This window comes from Trematomus bernacchii, unplaced genomic scaffold (assembly GCF_902827165.1).
Source record: "Trematomus bernacchii unplaced genomic scaffold, fTreBer1.1, whole genome shotgun sequence".
In the NCBI taxonomy this organism is placed as follows: domain Eukaryota; kingdom Metazoa; phylum Chordata; class Actinopteri; order Perciformes; family Nototheniidae; genus Trematomus; species Trematomus bernacchii.
This window is the reverse complement of record NW_022987654.1, coordinates 1,753,827-1,775,160: the sequence shown is the minus strand read 5'-3', so window position 1 is coordinate 1,775,160 and position 21,334 is coordinate 1,753,827. Positions and strand designations below refer to the sequence as shown.

General features: G+C 40.6%; 3 protein-coding genes and 3 long non-coding RNA genes across 6 annotated transcripts; 3 read left to right on the top strand and 3 right to left on the bottom strand.

Moving 5' to 3' along the window:
• Nucleotides 1-387: 387 nt before the first annotated feature.
• On the bottom strand, nt 388-1,343 carry LOC117486574. Its single transcript, XR_004556289.1, has 4 exons — nt 1,274-1,343; nt 888-947; nt 620-698; nt 388-532 (listed from the first exon to the last, which is right to left on the bottom strand). It is a non-coding gene; the product is annotated as an uncharacterized LOC117486574 (long non-coding RNA).
• A 110-nt stretch (nt 1,344-1,453) lies between these two features.
• Nucleotides 1,454-2,059, top strand: LOC117486571 (lactose-binding lectin l-2-like). The gene has a single exon (XM_034135083.1). The coding sequence runs from the start codon at nt 1,525-1,527 to the stop codon at nt 2,002-2,004; it is 480 nt and encodes a 159-aa protein (XP_033990974.1). The 5' UTR covers nt 1,454-1,524; the 3' UTR covers nt 2,005-2,059.
• Nucleotides 2,060-6,620: 4,561 nt separating this feature from the next.
• LOC117486572 lies at nt 6,621-10,701 on the bottom strand. Its single transcript, XR_004556286.1, has 4 exons — nt 10,632-10,701; nt 10,246-10,305; nt 9,976-10,056; nt 6,621-6,761 (listed from the first exon to the last, which is right to left on the bottom strand). It is a non-coding gene; the product is annotated as an uncharacterized LOC117486572 (long non-coding RNA).
• A 115-nt stretch (nt 10,702-10,816) lies between these two features.
• On the top strand, nt 10,817-11,455 carry LOC117486455 (lactose-binding lectin l-2-like). The gene has a single exon (XM_034134895.1). The coding sequence runs from the start codon at nt 10,883-10,885 to the stop codon at nt 11,360-11,362; it is 480 nt and encodes a 159-aa protein (XP_033990786.1). The 5' UTR covers nt 10,817-10,882; the 3' UTR covers nt 11,363-11,455.
• Nucleotides 11,456-16,402: 4,947 nt separating this feature from the next.
• On the bottom strand, nt 16,403-17,357 carry LOC117486448. The gene is made up of 4 exons (XR_004556277.1): nt 17,288-17,357; nt 16,902-16,961; nt 16,631-16,711; nt 16,403-16,543 (listed from the first exon to the last, which is right to left on the bottom strand). It is a non-coding gene; the product is annotated as an uncharacterized LOC117486448 (long non-coding RNA).
• A 116-nt stretch (nt 17,358-17,473) lies between these two features.
• LOC117486452 (lactose-binding lectin l-2-like) lies at nt 17,474-18,111 on the top strand. The gene has a single exon (XM_034134888.1). The coding sequence runs from the start codon at nt 17,539-17,541 to the stop codon at nt 18,016-18,018; it is 480 nt and encodes a 159-aa protein (XP_033990779.1). The 5' UTR covers nt 17,474-17,538; the 3' UTR covers nt 18,019-18,111.
• The last annotated feature ends 3,223 nt before the right edge of the window (nt 18,112-21,334 follow it).

The window sequence follows — 21,334 nt, the reverse complement described above, 5'->3', positions numbered from 1 at the left end:
CCTCAACAATGGAATTATGATCAGTGGAAATGGCCATGACACCTCTCCTTTAATATAATTTACTCCTTGTAAAAAATGTATAGAAGGTGCGACATCTCCAGGTGAGCAGGTAGTCTGTTTTTGCTTATGTTAAGGTGTGGTTGTGTTTAGTGTTGCCAAGTTCAGTTGACCAATATTATATTAGGCCAACAGTGAAAACACCCTCTCTGATGCATATGTGGTAACTGTGGCTGGGGTCACCTTTAAATAGCTGACAACACCAACTCCTGTTAAGGGGATGGAGGAACCTGTGGACCCTCAATCTAAATCCAAAGTTGTTTTGCAGATGTTGGGGCTTCCCTTCACAAGGACAATAACAGAGGCATTCATTACCAAATAGAATGCAGCTTTATTTCACAAATATACATGTTAAAATGTCAATGTTCAGCAGCTGTCAACGGGTAAGAGGGTGAACATACTTTACACTATTACATTGTGGGTTTACCCTCCTCATATGGGCAGGTCTGGTCCACTAGGTCACAATGCCTGCAAACTGTCAGGGACAAAAACAGAACAAAAGCATGCACTACTCAAAGCACAACTCCTACAAAATGATTACAGTGAGAGTTAGTTTACTCACCCTTTTAAAGTGTCCCACCGTGCAGTCCCTCCACTGACACTACGCAGACAAGGTTCCCCCACAGAGGGAGAGGAGGAACCTGTAACACAAACACTTAGTCAATTATATTGCCCACAATCTGCACACAAGAAAACAATTGACAGAAAATAAAACAAAAAAAGCACTAGAGGACAGTAGTTGTTTTTTTTAAAACAAACGCAACATAATAGTTGCCAGCTCAAACACCAATTCAATATAACATTAAAAGAAGGTTAAAAACCAGGCTTACTTTTACAGAGCAATAGATCCTCCTGGCTCAATCCAGGAGGGGAAACGGTCATACTCGGCTCTATTAAACACAAAAACAGATGTTATAAATAATAATAAAAGCTAGAATAAAGTTAACAAACGTCCATTGCCAGTTTCCCGGGTTGCTTGGCTGGTTATGAGCACTTCTACACTCTGCAAAACACGTACAAGTTGCTTAAAAACGATTAAAACTGTTACTAAAACACCATATTCAAAACACATTGTTTGTAACAGACCAGGTCTCGTGCTTTGAATGTCTGAAGAGTTTCCCTCCATGATGGGAAAACGTATCTTGCCCTCGCCCTAATAAAATCCAAACTGAACTGAGACACTTCCATAGGTTAATTTAAAAGACCATATAACCACCTTAAAACCGCGAGTCCTACCTTGAGGGAGATAACGGTGAGCGTCCAGCAGCCAAGAGATAAAGGTTTTCTGAAACTGCCGGCAAAACTTTTATAACTTACATTTTATCGGTCACCGGTCATGTGATCACGTCACGTGACAATGACGTCACATTCCCACACATATATAAAGAAGCAGCCTGTCACTTGAAGCTTCACAATCTCCATCAACGGTTCAGTGCAACTTTAACAGACAGAGACGGTGACATCATCATGCTGGTTTTCCTCTTCCTGTTGGGCCTGGCTCTGGGTGCTGTGTCTTCTTCAGATGAGCGTCCAATGGAGCTTAAGCGTGGCAGCTGTCCCTCATTCTGGTTCTCCTTCTACGGCCGCTGCTACAAGTACATCGCCACAAAGATGACCTGGGCTGATGCAGAGTTCCACTGTCTGTCCCAGGGAGGCAACCTGGTGTCTATCCACAGTGGAGGGGAAGAGGATTTTGTCAAACTCCTGATCAAAAACGTTGACCTTGCTCAGGGACCAACATGGATCGGACTCAGTGACATCCACAAAGAAGGAAGATGGATGTGGTCTGATGGGTGTGTAGCCAAGTTTTTCTTTTGGAATAAAGGGGAACCAAACAACCATAGAGGTGAAGACTGTGTACACAACAACTGGTCAGGGAGGTGGAATGATAGGAAGTGTTCATCAACTTTTCCCTCAGTTTGTGCATCTCGCACAACTTGTCCTTAGCAACTGAGATGTTACGTGTTCACCTGTTTTGTTAACATGCCTTTGACAACAATAAGACACAGATGTACACTTGTATATGTGTGTGAACAGAAGTCCTTTTTTCTAACCTTTATTGTCATGAATGTTACATATTCACACTGGTCGCTCCAGGGGTTAATCAAAGGAATTATTTCTACACCTTTTAAAAAATATCATAAATACATTTAGTAAATAATATTGATGTACTATTACATTTTTGCTGTGCTACACACTTGTATATATGATGGATCATAATTTTAAAAAAAAAGTCAAACTTCTTGGGTTTTTCCTTTGTTATTTGATTGAAGAGGTACTGGAAAATAAACGGGTGAAACGAGTGCCCAATCCTTCTGTGTATTGACTAATGCAAACGGACCACACCCTGGACAACAGTATTACAAGTTTAAACTCTCGAAATAACCCAAAACTAGAGTATCAGCTTCAGTTCAAAGATCATGGAAAGGAAGGAGGGAAGGAGATAGAAATAGTGTATATGTTGAATTGGCAGCATTTATATAGCACTTTTCCACTCTCGTGACCCCTCAAATTACTTTGACATAAGTCAAGTTGAACAGCAGAATACACACATTCATATAGTGCATGCACCTGCTAAGGGAGAACAAGATTCACACTCACACTGATCGCCATGCAATCAGGAGCAATTTAGGGTTCATTATCTTTGTCTCTTAGAGTTCAGGAGAGCCCAACAATGATGGAAATGAAGACTGTCCACACCAACTATGGTTTTGATCACAAATGGAATGATTTCCATTATTATTCTTATCACTCAGTTTGTGCATCTGGCATAGCTTGTGTTTAGCAACTGAGATATGACATCTTATTGAACCAGGTCACTGTTCACCTGTTAACGTGCCTTTGGCCACAAGACACAGATGTACACTTACTGTGTATGAAAGTCCTTTTTGTGTTTGAGATATATGCAACATAATGGTTCACTTATTAACAAGGAAACAATGCATTATTCATACACGTTGACAGCACATCTCCCCTTTAAAGCCAGTCTCCTTAACTGTTGCTGAACAGCAGACAGTGCAGCCTCAAAGTTATAGAAAAGTGCTGAATGTTTCAAATGTAGCTTAGTAGTAATTTAGCATCTGGGTACAAGGGTTTGCTGGTGTAACATTAAAAAGTGAAAAGAGTCAGTCTGGAATGCAGAATTTTTTTACATGAGGCACATCATTTTTCTTTATTCTGAGAAACAGTCTAATTTTAAAGATTATTTTTTGTTAAACCTATTCAGCAATTGTTGGTCAGCAAGATCTACTAAATCAGAGCTGTGATCTGTTCCTATTCAGTGTCATAGAAAGGCCTTGTGGCAGTCATTTGACTATTACCCTGTACATTATGCCCACACATAAAAATACATCTCTGCTCACTGTAGAGCATTCATATTGTAGCTACTATATTCCTGATTTTATTGTATATAGTTTATATTTGTGTTGCGGTGACAGGTTCATGTGCCATGTTTAGAGCTTTAGTGAAGTGCATTTTCTGAAGGAAATACTTTTGTGGTTTGGAGCTACATGCTGTAATGTAAAAGTACCTGTTGTGCCTTGTGGCCACTGGAGGGCAGCAGAGGAGCAAGTCAGTGCGACGATCAGTTGTGAATGAAAAGTAAAACGAGACACAGCAATAAGTCTCCCCTGAAATGAATAAATGTTTTATACGATATATCCACACAAGCTCATGGTCTTTTTTGCCTAATGTTCATCTTCATTTTGCACAAGGTGGGAATTATTTGTGGTAATGTGGTGGCTCAATTAAATGTTTACAAACCTTTAGTGTGATGGGCATCTTGGTATTCGAGTGATTCTACAATTTAGGGTACATTCCATGTCCATTGATGTCCATTGATGATAATTATAATTATTCTAACTATTTTCTTCAAAAATATCATATTTTGCCTATTATTGGAAAGCATGTTATAATATCACACAAACATTATGTGCATCCTATGCTTTATTTAGCTTGAAATGTGTCATGATGTTCTTAAATTGTCAGTTTTTGCTATGTCCGTTTTTCAGTTGAGGGTGTCTTGGATTCAAAATAATGAATAAAAACCATTAAAGTAAATTTAAAAAATGATTCATTTATTTCAAAAGTCTAAATACTAAAGAATAACATATTTTTAATTGATTTCCCCCTTTAAATAATTTAAATATCTTAATATATGAATGTCCGCAAAAGTTCTGTCAACTATGTTACTAACAGAACTTCCCCCTTTAACTCAAAAATTGTTCGTCCCAATACCATGTCACCAGCATCACATGATGCCATGTTCCTCTTTGGCAGACATTTTGAACACACTGTGGTGATTGTCCTCTACATTTTTACAATATTTTATGTATAATAGCACATGGTCAATTAATATACTCATTGACAATCAACAATGTTACGTACATTGTTATGGTTTACAATTGTTTAATGATTTTAATTCAATTATATGTTCAAATGTGATGTTAACCTGTTCAAGAAAATGACATGTGGTCATCCAGGCAAGGCCTAGCATTGAAATGATGGGTCAAAATAGGGAAATTGTCAACTAGGTTACCTGTCAACTGAGTTACCCAGTACTGTAATAACTGTAGTAACTTAGTTGACAGGTAACCTAGTTGACAATTTGTATGACATGTAGACGTCATTACACATCATTATCAATGGAATTTTGCACTTCTGCCTTGAAATTAACATAGTGCTGATGGTTAATGTGTCCAGTCAACTATGTTATTTGCGTCAAATGTTTGACTTTCATTGTCAACTATGTTGCACCTCATTTTTTCAAATTTAAAATATCTAAAATAGTGCTTCTGATATCCTTTATAGTATAATGTATATCTACACAGGTTGGAGTTTTACATGACATCTCTTAAAACTATCAAAATGACCTGTATGGTAGTTTTATAATACAAAATATCCCTAAACTTAATGACAGTGCTGAACATATCACATGAAAAAACAAAACTTTAATACAATTATTTTTTAAACTTTAAAAAAATCTTTGGATATATGGTAGAATAGACTCGAGAGCCTTTCAAAATTTGATTTTACTTGAAGTGCAGGACTTAATCAAATGATTGTAATGACATCAAGTTTGTCCGTAACATAGTTGACAAACTGAGTAGTGAAAACATCCTTTCCCTTAAATAAAAAAATAAATAAAAATGTTTAAGCTTTGCAACTAGTGGATATGTTACACTGAGGAATATACTAACTTGAACCACTGATTGTTCTATTGAGAAAGAACACTTTCTTTGTACTGTTTTGTTGATGTGAAATGCACCCTAAATTATAGAATCAGTCATTCACTGGCTATAAAGCGTTTTAAAAACAGACCATTATCCCTCCCGACCAACATCTTCTGGAGATTGTAAAGAACATTTGTTTTGGTCTGGCAATGTTTAGCACTGCCAACATTTGATTTAAAGGAGAGGTGTCATGCTTTTCCGGTTATTACCCGTCCCCTTGTGTGTTATGAAGGTTTTTATGCATGTAAACGGTGTGCAGAGTCAAATCCCTCAAAGTACACCCTATAGCGAGTAAAACTCTAACACAGAAAATACCTCCCCAAAACGCCTCGTTGGAGATACGTCATTGTCCATTTGATTATTCCGGGTACGGCATGATGTCAACCCGTACCCGGAACGAAATGGACCAATCCGTGGAGCCGTTACGTTAAGCCCCCGCTGATTGGTCCAAATTGACCAATCCACGGACTTCCTCACACACACACACACATCTGTGTGCAGGGAGCAGGCAGCTCAGCTGATTTCTCCTCCCTGGCTGCAGGCTGATAACAGACCGTTGGGATCACGGCAAAATTCTCTCTGCAGACCCATTCTCACAGCGTTTATCAACCTTTTTCTTACTCAATATCAAGCCACACTTATTGTTTTTACTTCGGATGTGAGTTTGTGTGTGCTCAGGATGAGTTTGGCTGTGTTTGGCTATGTATCCTAAACAAGGAAACAACACCTCCACGGAGCTCAGCGCGATTCACAACGTCCCGACCAATCAGAGCACACTGTGCTCACAGGGAGGGTGGGGGCTGGAGCTTTTGGAGCTACAACGAGCCGTTAAAGGCAGAGAGTGAAATTCAGTTAATACAAGTAGTTTACAGAAATGCTGTATGAGAAACCAATGTGAGTTTGGAAAAATGCACAGTATAAATCTATTCTAGTATACCTCAACAATGGAATTATGATCAGTGGAAATGGCCATGACACCTCTCCTTTAATATAATTTACTCCTTGTAAAAAATGTATAGAAGGTTTAGTGCGACATCTCCAGGTGAGCAGGTAGTCTGTTTTTGCTTATGTTAAGGTGTGGTTGTGTTTAGTGTTGCCAAGTTCAGTTGACCAATATTATATTAGGCCAACAGTGAAAACAGCCTCTCTGATGCATATGTGGTAACTGTGGCTGGGGTCACCTTTAAATAGCTGACAACACCAACTCCTGTTAAGGGGATGGAGGAACCTGTGGACCCTCAATCTAAATCCAAAGTTGTTTTGCAGATGTTGGGGCTTCCCTTCACAAGGACAATGACAGAGGCATGAATGACCAAATAGAACGCAGCTTTATTTCACAAATATACATGTTAAAATGTCAATGTTCAGCAGCTGTCAACGGGTTAGAGGGTGAACATACTTTACACTATTACATTGTGGGTTTACCCTCTTCAGATGGGCAGGTCTGGTCCACTAGGTCACAATGCCTGCAAACTGTCAGGGACAAAAACAGAACAAAAGCATGCACTAGGGGAGACCAGGGACAGTTGCAACACTTTTTGGGGCTTTTCCCCAATAAGTAAAAAAACATTTACAATAGGATAGCCATTTTGCTATATTATACATTATCAATATGTCAGCTACTAAAACAATGTATTTAAGATGTTTTTATGAAATAAGTACAGGTTGGAAAATGTATTTTTAAAAAAAAACTCAACTGTTACAACTGTCCTTGTGTACAGGGACAGTTGTAGCACATGCCCGGCACGGTTGTAACATGTTAATAACGGTTACCTTTATTAACATGTTTCACACTACATGACAACAAATAGGGAAAGCTGGGAAAGCTGTCAAATTCTAAGGCAACAAGATTTGAATGGGGTTTCACACATCCTCCAACAAACAATGAACAATGAACAGGATAACAGATAACACACACAGCATCATCCTCTGTGAAGGATTAAACTGTTCTCTGAGAGGTGCTTCTACCTTAATTATGTAGACCTACCTCCTTTGAGCTGAGACCATAGTATAAATCAGCTACCTCCATCAGATAGTCTCTCAAAAGCATCTCCTGCTCTGTTGAGAACACCTTCTTTGGTGTCCAGTAGCCTACTCTTGGGGGTGTTTGTGATCCCTGACTCTCCAACCTCAGCCTCTTTGTATGGAACCGGTACAGGGTGACATGGCATATATCCAGGGACTTTGCCACTTCCCTGAATGATTTGCCCTTCTCAACTTCATTTGAGGCCCTCTGCAGCAGAGCAAGTGGCACTCCCCTGTCTGTCTTCCTCTTTCTGACATTTGGCATACTGTAAACACACTTTAGGCCTACTGTACAGTATTTTATTCTGTTTATTTTTACAGGGACAATGCACACCAATCAACAATACAACTGTATGCTTTAATGAACAATTGATCATTCAAGCAAATGTGCCATCATTGTAAATGTGCCATTTTACAACTGTCCCGTTACAACCGTCCCAGGACCACCAGTCTTGCTTTCACCCCCTGTGAACCTGCCTGATTGCTAGCTTGACCCATATTTAGCTAGTCAGTGGCGAGCCGTCAGGGCCCTCTAGGCCCTCTGTGAGGGCCTAAGATATTCCAAAAAATAATATTTAAAAACATTAAAAAAATATATATTTTTTTAATATTATTTTTCATTAGTTTTACCGAAAAAAAACTTGATTTAATAAAATAACATTTCCAAATAAATAAATCCTTTGAATCTGCTTGTTCAGTCTCCGTTTGAATGTGGGTTACATGAAAGAAGCTCATCTGGCCCTCTCTGCGATTCACAGAGGGCCCGCTATAGTAAGGCCCCGGCTCCACGGGGACGAAAACGGGTTGAATCCGCATATTTCTCATGCGTATAGCCCTCTAAGCTCGACGACGCCGTAAGGGAAACGTAGAAACAGACCCCGCAAACGACAACGGGTCCAAAGGTGGATAGATCTGGGAACGGAGCGCTCTGGGGGGGGTCCAACGGGGCCGTGGAGTCGCCTATACGGTCATTCGTTTTCATAGCCCCGCCTCTCCCCACCTCTCCGCGTACCCCGCATCATTGCTGATGTGTTTCGTTAACAACAACAATGGCGGATCGCAGGGTTGCTATCGTGCTCCAGTCGCTACTGACCATGCTACAGTTCTTTGTGCAACATCTACAGGAGCTCCTCCTTGAATTCAGATTATTTATCTTTATCTCGATATGGACATAAACGCGAGTGAAGTCTAATCTGACAGGACGGAGACACGCAGCTCCTGCCGCTGTGATGCAGCGGGAGCAAAACACACACTTCAAGTCAGATCATCACCCTTAGCTATTTTAATTACCTCTCAAACTACCTAAACTAGTTATAATATGTTCATTTTTACTGTCGGGTCACTCATTACAGGATCAGCTGCTGCATGAGACAGACACTGACGCTGTCAGAAGAGAGGAAAAAGAGACAGGCTCCGTGTATTTGATGATTATATATCATTATATCGTCGTTATTCATTTGTTTTAAAGCTCAATAAATAATGAAGACCTTTGACCGGCACTTTTATCATTTTGTCCGGAAGATTTAAACTTTAACACACGCTGACCGGCGAAAAACTCTGCCCGGTTCCGTCGGCCCCCACCGCGGAGAATAAACAGAACTGCAGCCATGACAACCATTCTTCTTCGCTGCTTTTGTGGAGGAAGTTGCTGCTTTTGTGGAGGAAGTTACAGCGCCACGTACAGGTTCGGCATATGTACTGCAGCTTTTCCAGCGTTTGGATGTAAACGGAGCCGTCTCGTGGAGCTTGACACAATCCGGTGTATATTGCGTGGGGACGGAAGGTTTTTTGCGGTTGCATTTGCGTTACTCCGATGCGTTTTGCCGTTTTCGTGCCCGTGGAGCCGGGGCCTAACTGAACGAGAGAGTAATGTCAAATGACAGTACAATTGACCAATCATATCTTCCCTCTAAATGGGTGGGTTTTATTATCGCGGACTAGATGACAAGTTCCGCCCGCTGTGAAACTTTTCTTGTTTCCATAGCAACAACAACTTCCTGTCAACAGCGTGAACTCGCCTTCAAAATAAAAGCATGCCAAATTACACTTAAGACATACAACTGCAACGAAAGTAACAAACACAATGCAATATCATTTTCAATGTCAAAGAACACAAATTGGGTTCACAGGTGTTGTTTTGTGTGGTAGAGGGTCGCTGTCATTGATGCGTTTTGCACCCTGGGCCGTTGTTTTGATATTCCGCTGAAGTATACGCTGTGACGTAATAACTCTTTTTTTTTTTTTTTTTCGAGGGAAGGGGGGGGGGTCAGAGGGCCTAGGTATAAAGCTCACGGCTCGCCACTGTAGCTAGTTATATTTGTAGCTTACAAAACAGTGATTCTAATAATACTAGTTTGGATTCCTAGACATTTGAACTCAAGACAGTATCCAAAAAATACATCATATAATTTTAGTTAATGTTCTACCTCAGAAACACACTTTTGCTGATATCTTACGCGAGAAATTCAAACGTGGCTCCTTTTTTTCTCAGCGATCTTACCATCTATCTGCGCATGTGCAGAGTGAGTTTCATCACTCTAGCTTGTTTGTGATTGGAGATATTGAAGGTGTTACAACCGACCCGTGTTGCAACTGTACCTGGTCTCCCCTACTCAAAGCACAACTCCTACAAAATGATTACAGTGAGAGTTAGTTTACTCACCCTTTTAAAGTGTCCCACCGTGCAGTCCCTCCACTGACACTACGCAGACAAGGTTCCCCCACAGAGGGAGAGGAGAGGAACCTGTAACACAAACACTTAGTCAATTATATTGCCCACAATCTGCACACAAGAAAACAATTGACAGAAAATAAAACAAAAAAAGCACTAGAGGACAGTAGTTGTTTTTTTTAAAACAAACGCAACATAATAGTTGCCAGCTCAAACACCAATTCAATATAACATTAAAAGAAGGTTAAAAACCAGGCTTACTTTTACAGAGCAATAGATCCTCCTGGCTCAATCCAGGAGGGGAAACGGTCATACTCGGCTCTATTAAACACAAAAACAGATGTTATAAATAATAATAAAAGCTAGAATAAAGTTAACAAACGTCCATTGCCAGTTTCCCGGGTTGCTTGGCTGGTTATGAGCACTTCTACACTCTGCAAAACACGTACAAGTTGCTTAAAAACGATTAAAACTGTTACTAAAACACCATATTGAAAACACATTGTTTGTAACAGACCAGGTCTCGTGCTTTGAATGTCTGAAGAGTTTCCCTCCATGATGGGAAAACGTATCTTGCCCTCGCCCTAATAAAATCCAAACTGAACTGAGACACTTCCATAGGTTAATTTAAAAGACCATATAACCACCTTAAAACCGCGAGTCCTACCTTGAGGGAGATAACGGTGAGCGTCCAGCAGCCAAGAGATAAAGGTTTTCTGAAACTGCCGGCAAAACTTTTATAACTTACATTTTATCGGTCACCGGTCATGTGATCACGTCACGTGACAATGACGTCACATTCCCACACATATATAAAGAAGCAGCCTGTCACTTGAAGCTTCACAATCTCCATCAACGGTTCAGTGCAACTTTAACAGACAGAGACGGTGACATCATCATGCTGGTTTTCCTCTTCCTGTTGGGCCTGGCTCTGGGTGCTGTGTCTTCTTCAGATGAGCGTCCAATGGAGCTTAAGCGTGGCAGCTGTCCCTCATTCTGGTTCTCCTTCTACGGCCGCTGCTACAAGTACATCGCCACAAAGATGACCTGGGCTGATGCAGAGTTCCACTGTCTGTCCCAGGGAGGCAACCTGGTGTCTATCCACAGTAGAGGGGAAGAGGATTTTGTCAAACTCCTGATCAAAAACGTTGACCTTGCTCAGGGACCAACATGGATCGGACTCAGTGACATCCACAAAGAAGGAAGATGGATGTGGTCTGATGGGTGTGTAGCCAAGTTTTTCTTTTGGAATAAAGGGGAACCAAACAACCATAGAGGTGAAGACTGTGTACACAACAACTGGTCAGGGAGGTGGAATGATAGGAAGTGTTCATCAACTTTTCCCTCAGTTTGTGCATCTCGCACAACTTGTCCTTAGCAACTGAGATGTTACGTGTTCACCTGTTTTGTTAACATGCCTTTGACAACAATAAAGACACAGATGTACACTTGTATATGTGTGTGAACAGAAGTCCTTTTTTCTAACCTTTATTGTCATGAATGTTACATATTCACACTGGTCGCTCCAGGGGTTAATCAAAGGAATTATTTCTACACCTTTTTAAAAAATATCATAAATACATTTAGTAAATAATATTGATGTACTATTACATTTTTGCTGTTGCTTATTATTCCTGGTATTATACTTATTTGTTTTAACCACACACAGTTGTATATCATTCAATTATCACATGGATGTGGTCAGGTATTTACGGCACCTGGTGTGTGGATGACGAACGGGCTGAACTTGCTCTTTTCTGTTGACCGTATAGTCCTGCTTTGGTTATTGTTTGTGTTATTTTGTTCAATCAACATTAACTTTTGCACAGATTTGATTTAGGAATGCTTCAAAGTGATGAGCCTAGTCTTGGCCTCTTTAGCGACATGATTCATTGGGAAAAGTACCATCACAAATGTTCTGGTTATGGGAACAACAGGTGTTTAATGGACAGGGACACTATGTTTATCTTTCACATGGCGTGAAACTCAAAGTGGCAGCATGGTGAATGGTTACAGACATGTTTATCATCACCTGCGTCTCAGATTTCAATGCGATTCATATAAAATGAATGTTTGTTGGGAAACAAAAACAATCTACATTATTCCAAATATATATATATGTATATATGTATATATGTATGTGTATTTGTATATATGATGGTTCTTTTTTCTTTTTTTTTTTAAAGTCAAACTTCTTGGGTTTTTCCTTTTGTTATTTGATTGAAGAGGTACTGGAAAATAACCGGGTGAAACGAGTGCCCAATCCTTCTGTGTATTGTTGACTAATGCAAACGGACCACACCCTGGACAACAGTATTACAAGTTTAAACTCCGGAAATAACCCAAAACTAGAGTATCAGCTTCAGTTCAAAGATCATGGAAAGGAAGGAGGGAAGGAGATAGAAATAGTGTATATGGTAAATTGGCAGCATTTATATTGCACTTTTCCACTCTTGTGACCCCTCAAATTACTTTGACATAAGTCAAGTTGAACAGCAGAATACACACATTCATATAGTGCATGCACCTGCTAAGGGAGAACAAGATTCACACTCACACTGATCGCCATGCAATCAGGAGCAATTTAGGGTTCATTATCTTTGTCTCTTAGAGTTCAGGAGAGCCCAACAATGATGGAAATGAAGACTGTCCACACCAACTACGGCTTTGATCACAAATAGAATGATTTCCATTATTATTCTTATCACTCAGTTTGTGCATCTGGCATAGCTTGTGTTTAGCAACTGAGATATGACATCTTATTGAACCAGGTCACTGTTCACCTGTTAACGTGCCTTTGGCCACAAGACACAGATGTACACTTACTGTGTATGAAAGTCCTTTTTGTGTTTGTGATATATGCAACATAATGGTTCACTTATTAACAAGGAAACAATGCATTATTCATACACGTTGACAGCACATCTCCCCTTTAAAGCCAGTCTCCTTAACTGTTGCTGAACAGCAGACAGTGCAGCCTCAAAGTTATAGAAAAGTGCTGAATGTTTCAAATGTAGCTTAGTAGTAATTTAGCATCTGGGTACAAGGGTTTGCTGGTGTAACATTAAAAAAGTGAAAAGAGTCAGTCTGGAATGCAGAATTTTTTTACATGAGGCACATCATTTTTCTTTATTCTGAGAAACAGTCTAATTTTAAAGATTATTTTTTGTTAACCCTATTCAGCAATTGTTGGTCAGCAAGATCTACTAAATCAGAGCTGTGATCTGTTCCTATTCAGTGTCATAGAAAGGCCTTGTGGCAGTCATTTGACTATTACCCTGTACATTATGCCCACACATAAAAATACATCTCTGCTCACTGTAGAGCATTCATATTGTAGCTACTATATTCCTGATTTTATTGTATATAGTTTATATTTGTGTTGCGGTGACAGGTTCATGTGCCATGTTTAGAGCTTTAGTGAAGTGCATTTTCTGAAGGAAATACTTTTGTGGTTTGGAGCTACATGCTGTAATGTAAAAGTACCTGTTGTGCCTTGTGGCCACTGGAGGGCAGCAGAGGAGCAAGTCAGTGCGACGATCAGTTGTGAATGAAAAGTAAAACGAGACACAGCAATAAGTCTCCCCTGAAATGAATAAATGTTTTATACGATATATCCACACAAGCTCATGGTCTTTTTTGCCTAATGTTCATCTTCATTTTGCACAAGGTGGGAATTATTTGTGGTAATGTGGTGGCTCAATTAAATGTTTACAAACCTTTAGTGTGATGGGCATCTTGGTATTCACTGGCTATAAAGCGTTTTAAAAACAGACCATTATCCCTCCCGACCAACATCTTCTGGAGATTGTAAAGAACATTTGTTTTGGTCTGGCAATGTTTAGCACTGCCAACATTTGATTTAAAGGAGAGGTGTCATGCTTTTCCGGTTATTACCCGTCCCCTTGTGTGTTATGAAGGTTTTTATGCATGTAAACGGTGTGCAGAGTCAAATCCCTCAAAGTACACCCTATAGCGAGTAAAACTCTAACACAGAAAATACCTCCCCAAAACGCCTCGTTGGAGATACGTCATTGTCCATTTGATTCTTCCGGGTACGGCATGATGTCAACCCGTACCCGGAACGAACCAATCCATGGAGCCGTTACGTTAAGCCCCCGCTGATTGGTCCAAATTGACCAATCCACAGACTTCCTCACACACACACACACACACACATCTGTGTGCAGGGAGCAGGCAGCTCAGCTGATTTCTCCTCCCTGGCTGCAGGCTGATAACAGACCGTTGGGATCACGGCAAAATTCTCTCTGCAGACCCATTCTCACAGCGTTCATCAACCTTTTTCTTACTCAATATCAAGCCACACTTATTGTTTTTACTTCCAGGGTTCTTACACCTTTTCCAAAGTCAAATTCAAGCACTTTTCAAGTATTTTCAAGGTGCATTTTCAAGCTTTTCAAGCATCTTACAGCTGTTGTAAATTACATATTTATATACACATACTTATACTCAAATGATTATTTCCCTACTTCACATTAAATCAGATGTTCTTTATGCTATAAACAACCAAATGTGTGTTTCATAATAGCATTCTACATGAGGATGAACAATTTAAATTTTTAGAAAAGAAAACTAAGTTTAATATTTCAAAATGAGTGACCCATCTGTACGTAGACTGGGCATCCCATATAACCTGGCTGAGCCAATATAAAACAATCAGCCAAATAACTTTTCAATACATTATTGATTACTATTTTTGAGGTACTTTTAGGTTGGCAGTAAACATAAGTCAGAGGTAAATGGTTTACTTTTACTCCACTACATGTATTTAATACCTTTAGTTACTTTACAGATGTGGATGAATGATGTGAAATATAATCAAGTGTTAAAACAGACTTTAGTTCCACCTGGAGTAAATTCACAAGCTACTCTGTAGTATACAAAGTCATTCAAACTAGCTGCACCTTTACCAGCTTTGATAACACTTTAATGATCAATTATTATAAAACATATCATATACAATTATTAGGGATGCTCCGATCGCCAATTTTGGGGCCGATCGCCGGAATCAGCTTGTTCCAGAGGTAGATAAAATAGCTAAGTGTGTTAGGTCTAACTCTTAATGTGTGTTCTGCTCCGCTCACCGGTCCGTCACAGCGGGTGGAGCTGCAGGATTTCTGCTTCACACACACGTTGCATACCGCTATTTTATTGTCATTTTCGGACACTTAAAATACTGCCAGACTAGTGAAGCCATTTTGGCGAGCTTGTTTTGCCACGCACAGAGAAAAGTGTCATGTATTTTACATGCAACGATAGCCTAATCTAAAATGCTCTCTTGCATCGTTATTGTTGCACACTTTGCAGGAGGCTACTCTTGGGCTTCGCTTGACCCTCGTCTTAGCCATGGCTTGTATTTGTCTTCTGCTAGCCAACGCTCGTTGAAACGGCAACCTCCTGGCATACTGTCATCTATCACTCTCACTCTCATCAGAATGCCCAGGTCACACACGTAACAAAAACACTTGCCGGTCACGCGCATTGCGCGGGAATGCCGGAGCGGAGCTGTTTTATGTAAAAGCGAAGCAATTAAGCGCGCTCCGACTTCTTTATTTTCTTTTAATCTAAAAAGCGAAGTAAAGCATTTACAATTTCAAGCACTTTATCCCAAATTCAAGCACCATTCCCAAAATTCAAGCACTTTTCAAACCTTGAAAACACCTCGTACAATTTCAAGCATTTTCAAGGATTTCCAGCACCCGTACGCACCCTGTACTTCGGATGTGAGTTTGTGTGTGCTCAGGATGAGTTTGGCTGTGTTTCGCTATGTATCCTAAACAAGGAAACAACACCTCCACGGAGCTCAGCGCGATTCACAACGTCCCGACCAATCAGAGCACACTGTGCTCACAGGGAGGGTGGGGGCTGGAGCTTTTGGCGCTACAACGAGCCGTTAAAGGCAGAGAGTGAAATTCAGTGAATACAAGTAGTTTACAGAGATGCTGTATGAGAAACCAATGTGAGTTTGGAAAAATGCACAGTATAAATCTATTCTAGTATACCTCAACAATGGAATTATGATCAGTGGAAATGGCCATGACACCTCTCCTTTAATATAATTTACTCCTTGTAAAAAATGTATAGAAGGTTTAGTGCGACATCTCCAGGTGAGCAGGTAGTCTGTTTTTGCTTATGTTAAGGTGTGGTTGTGTTTAGTGTTGCCAAGTTCAGTTGACCAATATTATATTAGGCCAACAGTGAAAACAGCCTCTCTGATGCATATGTGGTAACTGTGGCTGGGGTCACCTTTAAATAGCTGACAACACCAACTCCTGTTAAGGGGATGGAGGAACCTGTGGACCCTCAATCTAAATCCAAAGTTGTTTTGCAGATGTTGGGGCTTCCCTTCACAAGGACAATGACAGAGGCATGAATGACCAAATAGAATGCAGCTTTATTTCACAAATATACATGTTAAAATGTCAATGTTCAGCAGCTGTCAACGGGTTAGAGGGTGAACATACTTTACACTATTACATTGTGGGTTTACCCTCTTCAGATGGGCAGGTCTGGTCCACTAGGTCACAATGCCTGCAAACTGTCAGGGACAAAAACAGAACAAAAGCATGCACTACTCAAAGCACAACTCCTACAAAATGATTACAGTGAGAGTTAGTTTACTCACCCTTTTAAAGTGTCCCACCGTGCAGTCCCTCCACTGACACTACGCAGACAAGGTTCCCCCACAGAGGGAGAGGAGAGGAACCTGTAACACAAACACTTAGTCAATTATATTGCCCACAATCTGCACACAAGAAAACAATTGACAGAAAATAAAACAAAAAAAGCACTAGAGGACAGTAGTTGTTTTTTTTTAAAACAAACGCAACATAATAGTTGCCAGCTCAAACACCAATTCAATATAACATTAAAAGAAGGTTAAAAACCAGGCTTACTTTTACAGAGCAATAGATCCTCCTGGCTCAATCCAGGAGGGGAAACGGTCATACTCGGCTCTATTAAACACAAAAACAGATGTTATAAATAATAATAAAAGCTAGAATAAAGTTAACAAACGTCCATTGCCAGTTTCCCGGGTTGCTTGGCTGGTTATGAGCACTTCTACACTGTGCAAAACACGTACAAGTTGCTTAAAAACGATTAAAACTGTTACTAAAACACCATATTGAAAACACATTGTTTGCAACAGACCAGGTCTCGTGCTTTGAATGTCTGAAGAGTTTCCCTCCATGATGGGAAAACGTATCTTGCCCTCGCCCTAATAAAATCCAAACTGAACTGAGACACTTCCATAGGTTAATTTAAAAGACCATATAACCACCTTAAAACCGCGAGTCCTACCTTGAGGGAGATAACGGTGAGCGTCCAGCAGCCAAGAGATAAAGGTTTTCTGAAACTGCCGGCAAAACTTTTATAACTTACATTTTATCGGTCACCGGTCATGTGATCACGTCACGTGACAATGACGTCACATTCCCACACATATATAAAGAAGCAGCCTGTCACTTGAAGCTTCACAATCTCCATCAACGGTTCAGTGCAACTTTAACAGACAGAGACGGTGACATCATCATGCTGGTTTTCCTCTTCCTGTTGGGCCTGGCTCTGGGTGCTGTGTCTTCTTCAGATGAGCGTCCAATGGAGCTTAAGCGTGGCAGCTGTCCCTCATTCTGGTTCTCCTTCTACGGCCGCTGCTACAAGTACATCGCCACAAAGATGACCTGGGCTGATGCAGAGTTCCACTGTCTGTCCCAGGGAGGCAACCTGGTGTCTATCCACAGTAGAGGGGAAGAGGATTTTGTCAAACTCCTGATCAAAAACGTTGACCTTGCTCAGGGACCAACATGGATCGGACTCAGTGACATCCACAAAGAAGGAAGATGGATGTGGTCTGATGGGTGTGTAGCCAAGTTTTTCTTTTGGAATAAAGGGGAACCAAACAACCATAGAGGTGAAGACTGTGTACACAACAACTGGTCAGGGAGGTGGAATGATAGGAAGTGTTCATCAACTTTTCCCTCAGTTTGTGCATCTCGCACAACTTGTCCTTAGCAACTGAGATGTTACGTGTTCACCTGTTTTGTTAACATGCCTTTGACAACAATAAAGACACAGATGTACACTTGTATATGTGTGTGAACAGAAGTCCTTTTTTCTAACCTTTATTGTCATGAATGTTACATATTCACACTGGTCGCTCCAGGGGTTAATCAAAGGAATTATTTCTACACCTTTTAAAAAATATCATAAATACATTTAGTAAATAATATTGATGTACTATTACATTTTTGCTGTTGCTTATTATTCCTGGTATTATACTTATTTGTTTTAACCACACACAGTTGTATATCATTCAATTATCACATGGATGTGGTCAGGTATTTACGGCACCTGGTGTGTGGATGACGAACGGGCTGAACTTGCTCTTTTCTGTTGACCGTATAGTCCTGCTTTGGTTATTGTTTGTGTTATTTTGTTCAATCAACATTAACTTTTGCACAGATTTGATTCAAAGTGATGAGCCTGTCTTGGCCTCTTTAGCGACATGATTCATTGGGAAAAGTACCATCACAAATGTTCTGGTTATGGGAACAGGTGTTTAATGGACAGGGACACTATGTTTATCTTTCACATGGCGTGAAACTCAAAGTGGCAGCATGGTGAATGGTTACAGACATGTTTATCATCACCTGCGTCTCAGATTTCAATGCGATTCATATAAAATGAATGTTTGTAGGGAAACAAAAACAATCTAAATTATTCCAATTTTTTATATATATATATATATATATATATATATATATATATATACACTTGTATATATGATGGTTGATCATTTAAAAAAAACTTCTTGGGTTTTGCCTTTATTTGATTGAAGAGGTACTGGAAGATAAACCGGGTGAAACAAGTGCCCAATCCTGTATTGTTGACTAATGCAAACGGACCACACCCTGGACAACAGTATTACAAGTTTAAACTCCGGAAATAACCCAAAACTAGAGTATCAGCTTCAGTTCAAAGATCATGGAAAGGAAGGAGGGAAGGAGATAGAAATAGTGTATATGGTAAATTGGCAGCATTTATATAGCACTTTTCCACTCTCGTGACCCCTCAAATTACTTTGACATAAGTCAAGTTGAACAGCAGGATACACACATTCATATTGTGCATGCACCTGCTAAGGGAGAACAAGATTCACACTCACACTGATCGCCATGCAATCAGGAACAATTTAGGGTTCATTGTCTTTGTCTCTAATGGCGCATTTCCATTGCAGCGCGTAGCTCGCTTTAAGCGTGCCGTGTCGTGCCGTCCCCTTTTTTGGTTGTGCTTCCACTAGGCCTCGTTCCGGCGCGGCACGGCGCGGGGCCACTTTTTCCCCTCTTTTCTGGCCCTAGAAAATTGTGGTTCTATCGGGGCCAACAAACAGGGCTGAGTCGGGCTGAGTATGCTAAACTAGAGAGAGGAGCGCTGGCAAGAGGGCTAGAACTACAACAAGATGGACATATTTGACCGTGATTTAATTGTAATACACGTTTCAAAATGATGCCGAAGTAACAACATACTGATACCGGTTAGTAAAAACCATGAATTAATGCTTTGTCAAGTCTGCAGACAGACGGCAGGCGAAAAACCTTTTAAAATGCGTGTTTTTCTAGATGGAGATTGGCTAAGCTAACGCAGTATATGCCCCGACCGTCCACACTCACAACGGCCTATACAGACATAAATAAAGCAGCGACTGTATTCACCATGACACAGGCAGTCTGTGGTTTGTACTTGTTTAACTTTTGTCGAGTTTCTGAACATATATAAGGAGCTGTGAGCTCTGAGTGCTCACAGCTAACGGCTGTGTTGTGTTTCTGGATTTCTCATTGAAGATGACGTCACGGCTCCGCCTACACTGCGTTACTATAGTAACTACCCCAGTTCCTAAACTGTAATGGAAGCGCAGCATGAAGTGAGTCGGCCCTGTTAAGGCCCAACGCGGCCAAGCCGTACCGAGCCGTACCGAGTGTGGCCGAGGCCGACCGTGTAGTGGAAATGCGCCATTAGAGTTCAGGAGAGCCCAACAATGATGGAAATGAAGACTGTCCACACCAACTACGGTTTTGATCACAAATGGAATGATTTCCATTATTATTCTTATCACTCAGTTTGAGCATCTGGCATAGCTTGTGTTTAGCAACTGAGATATGACATCTTATTGAACCAGGTCACTGTTCACCTGTTACTCTGTTAACGTGCCTTTGGCCACAAGACACAGATGTACACTTACTGTGTATGAAAGTCCTTTTTGTGTTTGTGATATATGCAACATAATGGTTCACTTTATTAACAAGGAAACAATGCATTATTCATACACTTTGACAGCACATCTCCCCTTTAAAGGTGGGGTAGGTAATTTTGGAGAAACCAGCTCGAGTGCGCTAGAATTTGAAAATACACAGCCGGAAAAAATCTGCCACTTCCTTACAGAGCCCCTCCAACACACACGAACGCGCACATGACCAATGAGGGCACGAGATAAGTTTGTGATGGAAGGCTGACAGGCAGGCAGGCCATCCAGTTATTTTAGCCGGGCCGGCTAAAATGATTGGTCGTGCTTTTTACAGGACTACGGCTTCCACAGATGACATTTTTGTATGGATTTTTTGTCAAAGCACTTAAGATATTCATTGCTATCGGGATGTTAAGAGAATTCCATGGAATATAACAAAAAGTGTATCTCGAGCCTGTTTCTCAAACTTACCTACCCCACCTTTAATTATTGGATTGTTCTCTCTTAGTAAATTCCCATTTTCAATAAAATGGTGGTCTTACCTTGACTTGAAGATTAAGTCCATTTGCCTATCCTTCTGGACAAAAATCTCTATTACTTTTTTGTAAAAGTCCTCCTTCATTTCATTTTTTTTTTTTTTTTTTTTTTTTTTTCTTTGGATATTTATTTTGTTTTGCAGCGAACTATGGCCACGTTTTACTTCGAACGTTTTCTGGTCATTCTTCTGCTACTTTTTTCACTTTTTGTGTCGGAGAGCCATGCTCAGAGGAGTGATGGCATTGTTTACACGCGTGAGCAGCTGATTGCGCTGTGCCGACCCGTGCTGCTGCCCGGAGCCAGGCATGACATCCCGGAGGAGCTTCGGAGGCTCAAGCGGGGCTGCAGAGCTGGGGCCAAGCTGAGGATGAAGAAGAAGATGAGGTACAAACCCTGTGTACCGGCCATCATAATGGGGAACGTGAGGTCTTTGGGGAATAAGATGGACGAGCTCCGCGTGCTGACGAAGACGCAGTGGGAATACCGTGAGTGTAGCATCATGTGTTTTACCGAGACTTGGTTGCACTCGCTCATCCCGGATAATAACAC

Excerpts from the sequence above, each read along its gene's own strand:
- LOC117486571 (XM_034135083.1), top strand. The coding sequence starts at position 1,525 with ATGCTGGTTTTCCTCTTCCTGTTGGGCCTGGCTCTGGGTGCTGTGTCT.
- LOC117486455 (XM_034134895.1), top strand. The coding sequence starts at position 10,883 with ATGCTGGTTTTCCTCTTCCTGTTGGGCCTGGCTCTGGGTGCTGTGTCT.
- LOC117486452 (XM_034134888.1), top strand. The coding sequence starts at position 17,539 with ATGCTGGTTTTCCTCTTCCTGTTGGGCCTGGCTCTGGGTGCTGTGTCT.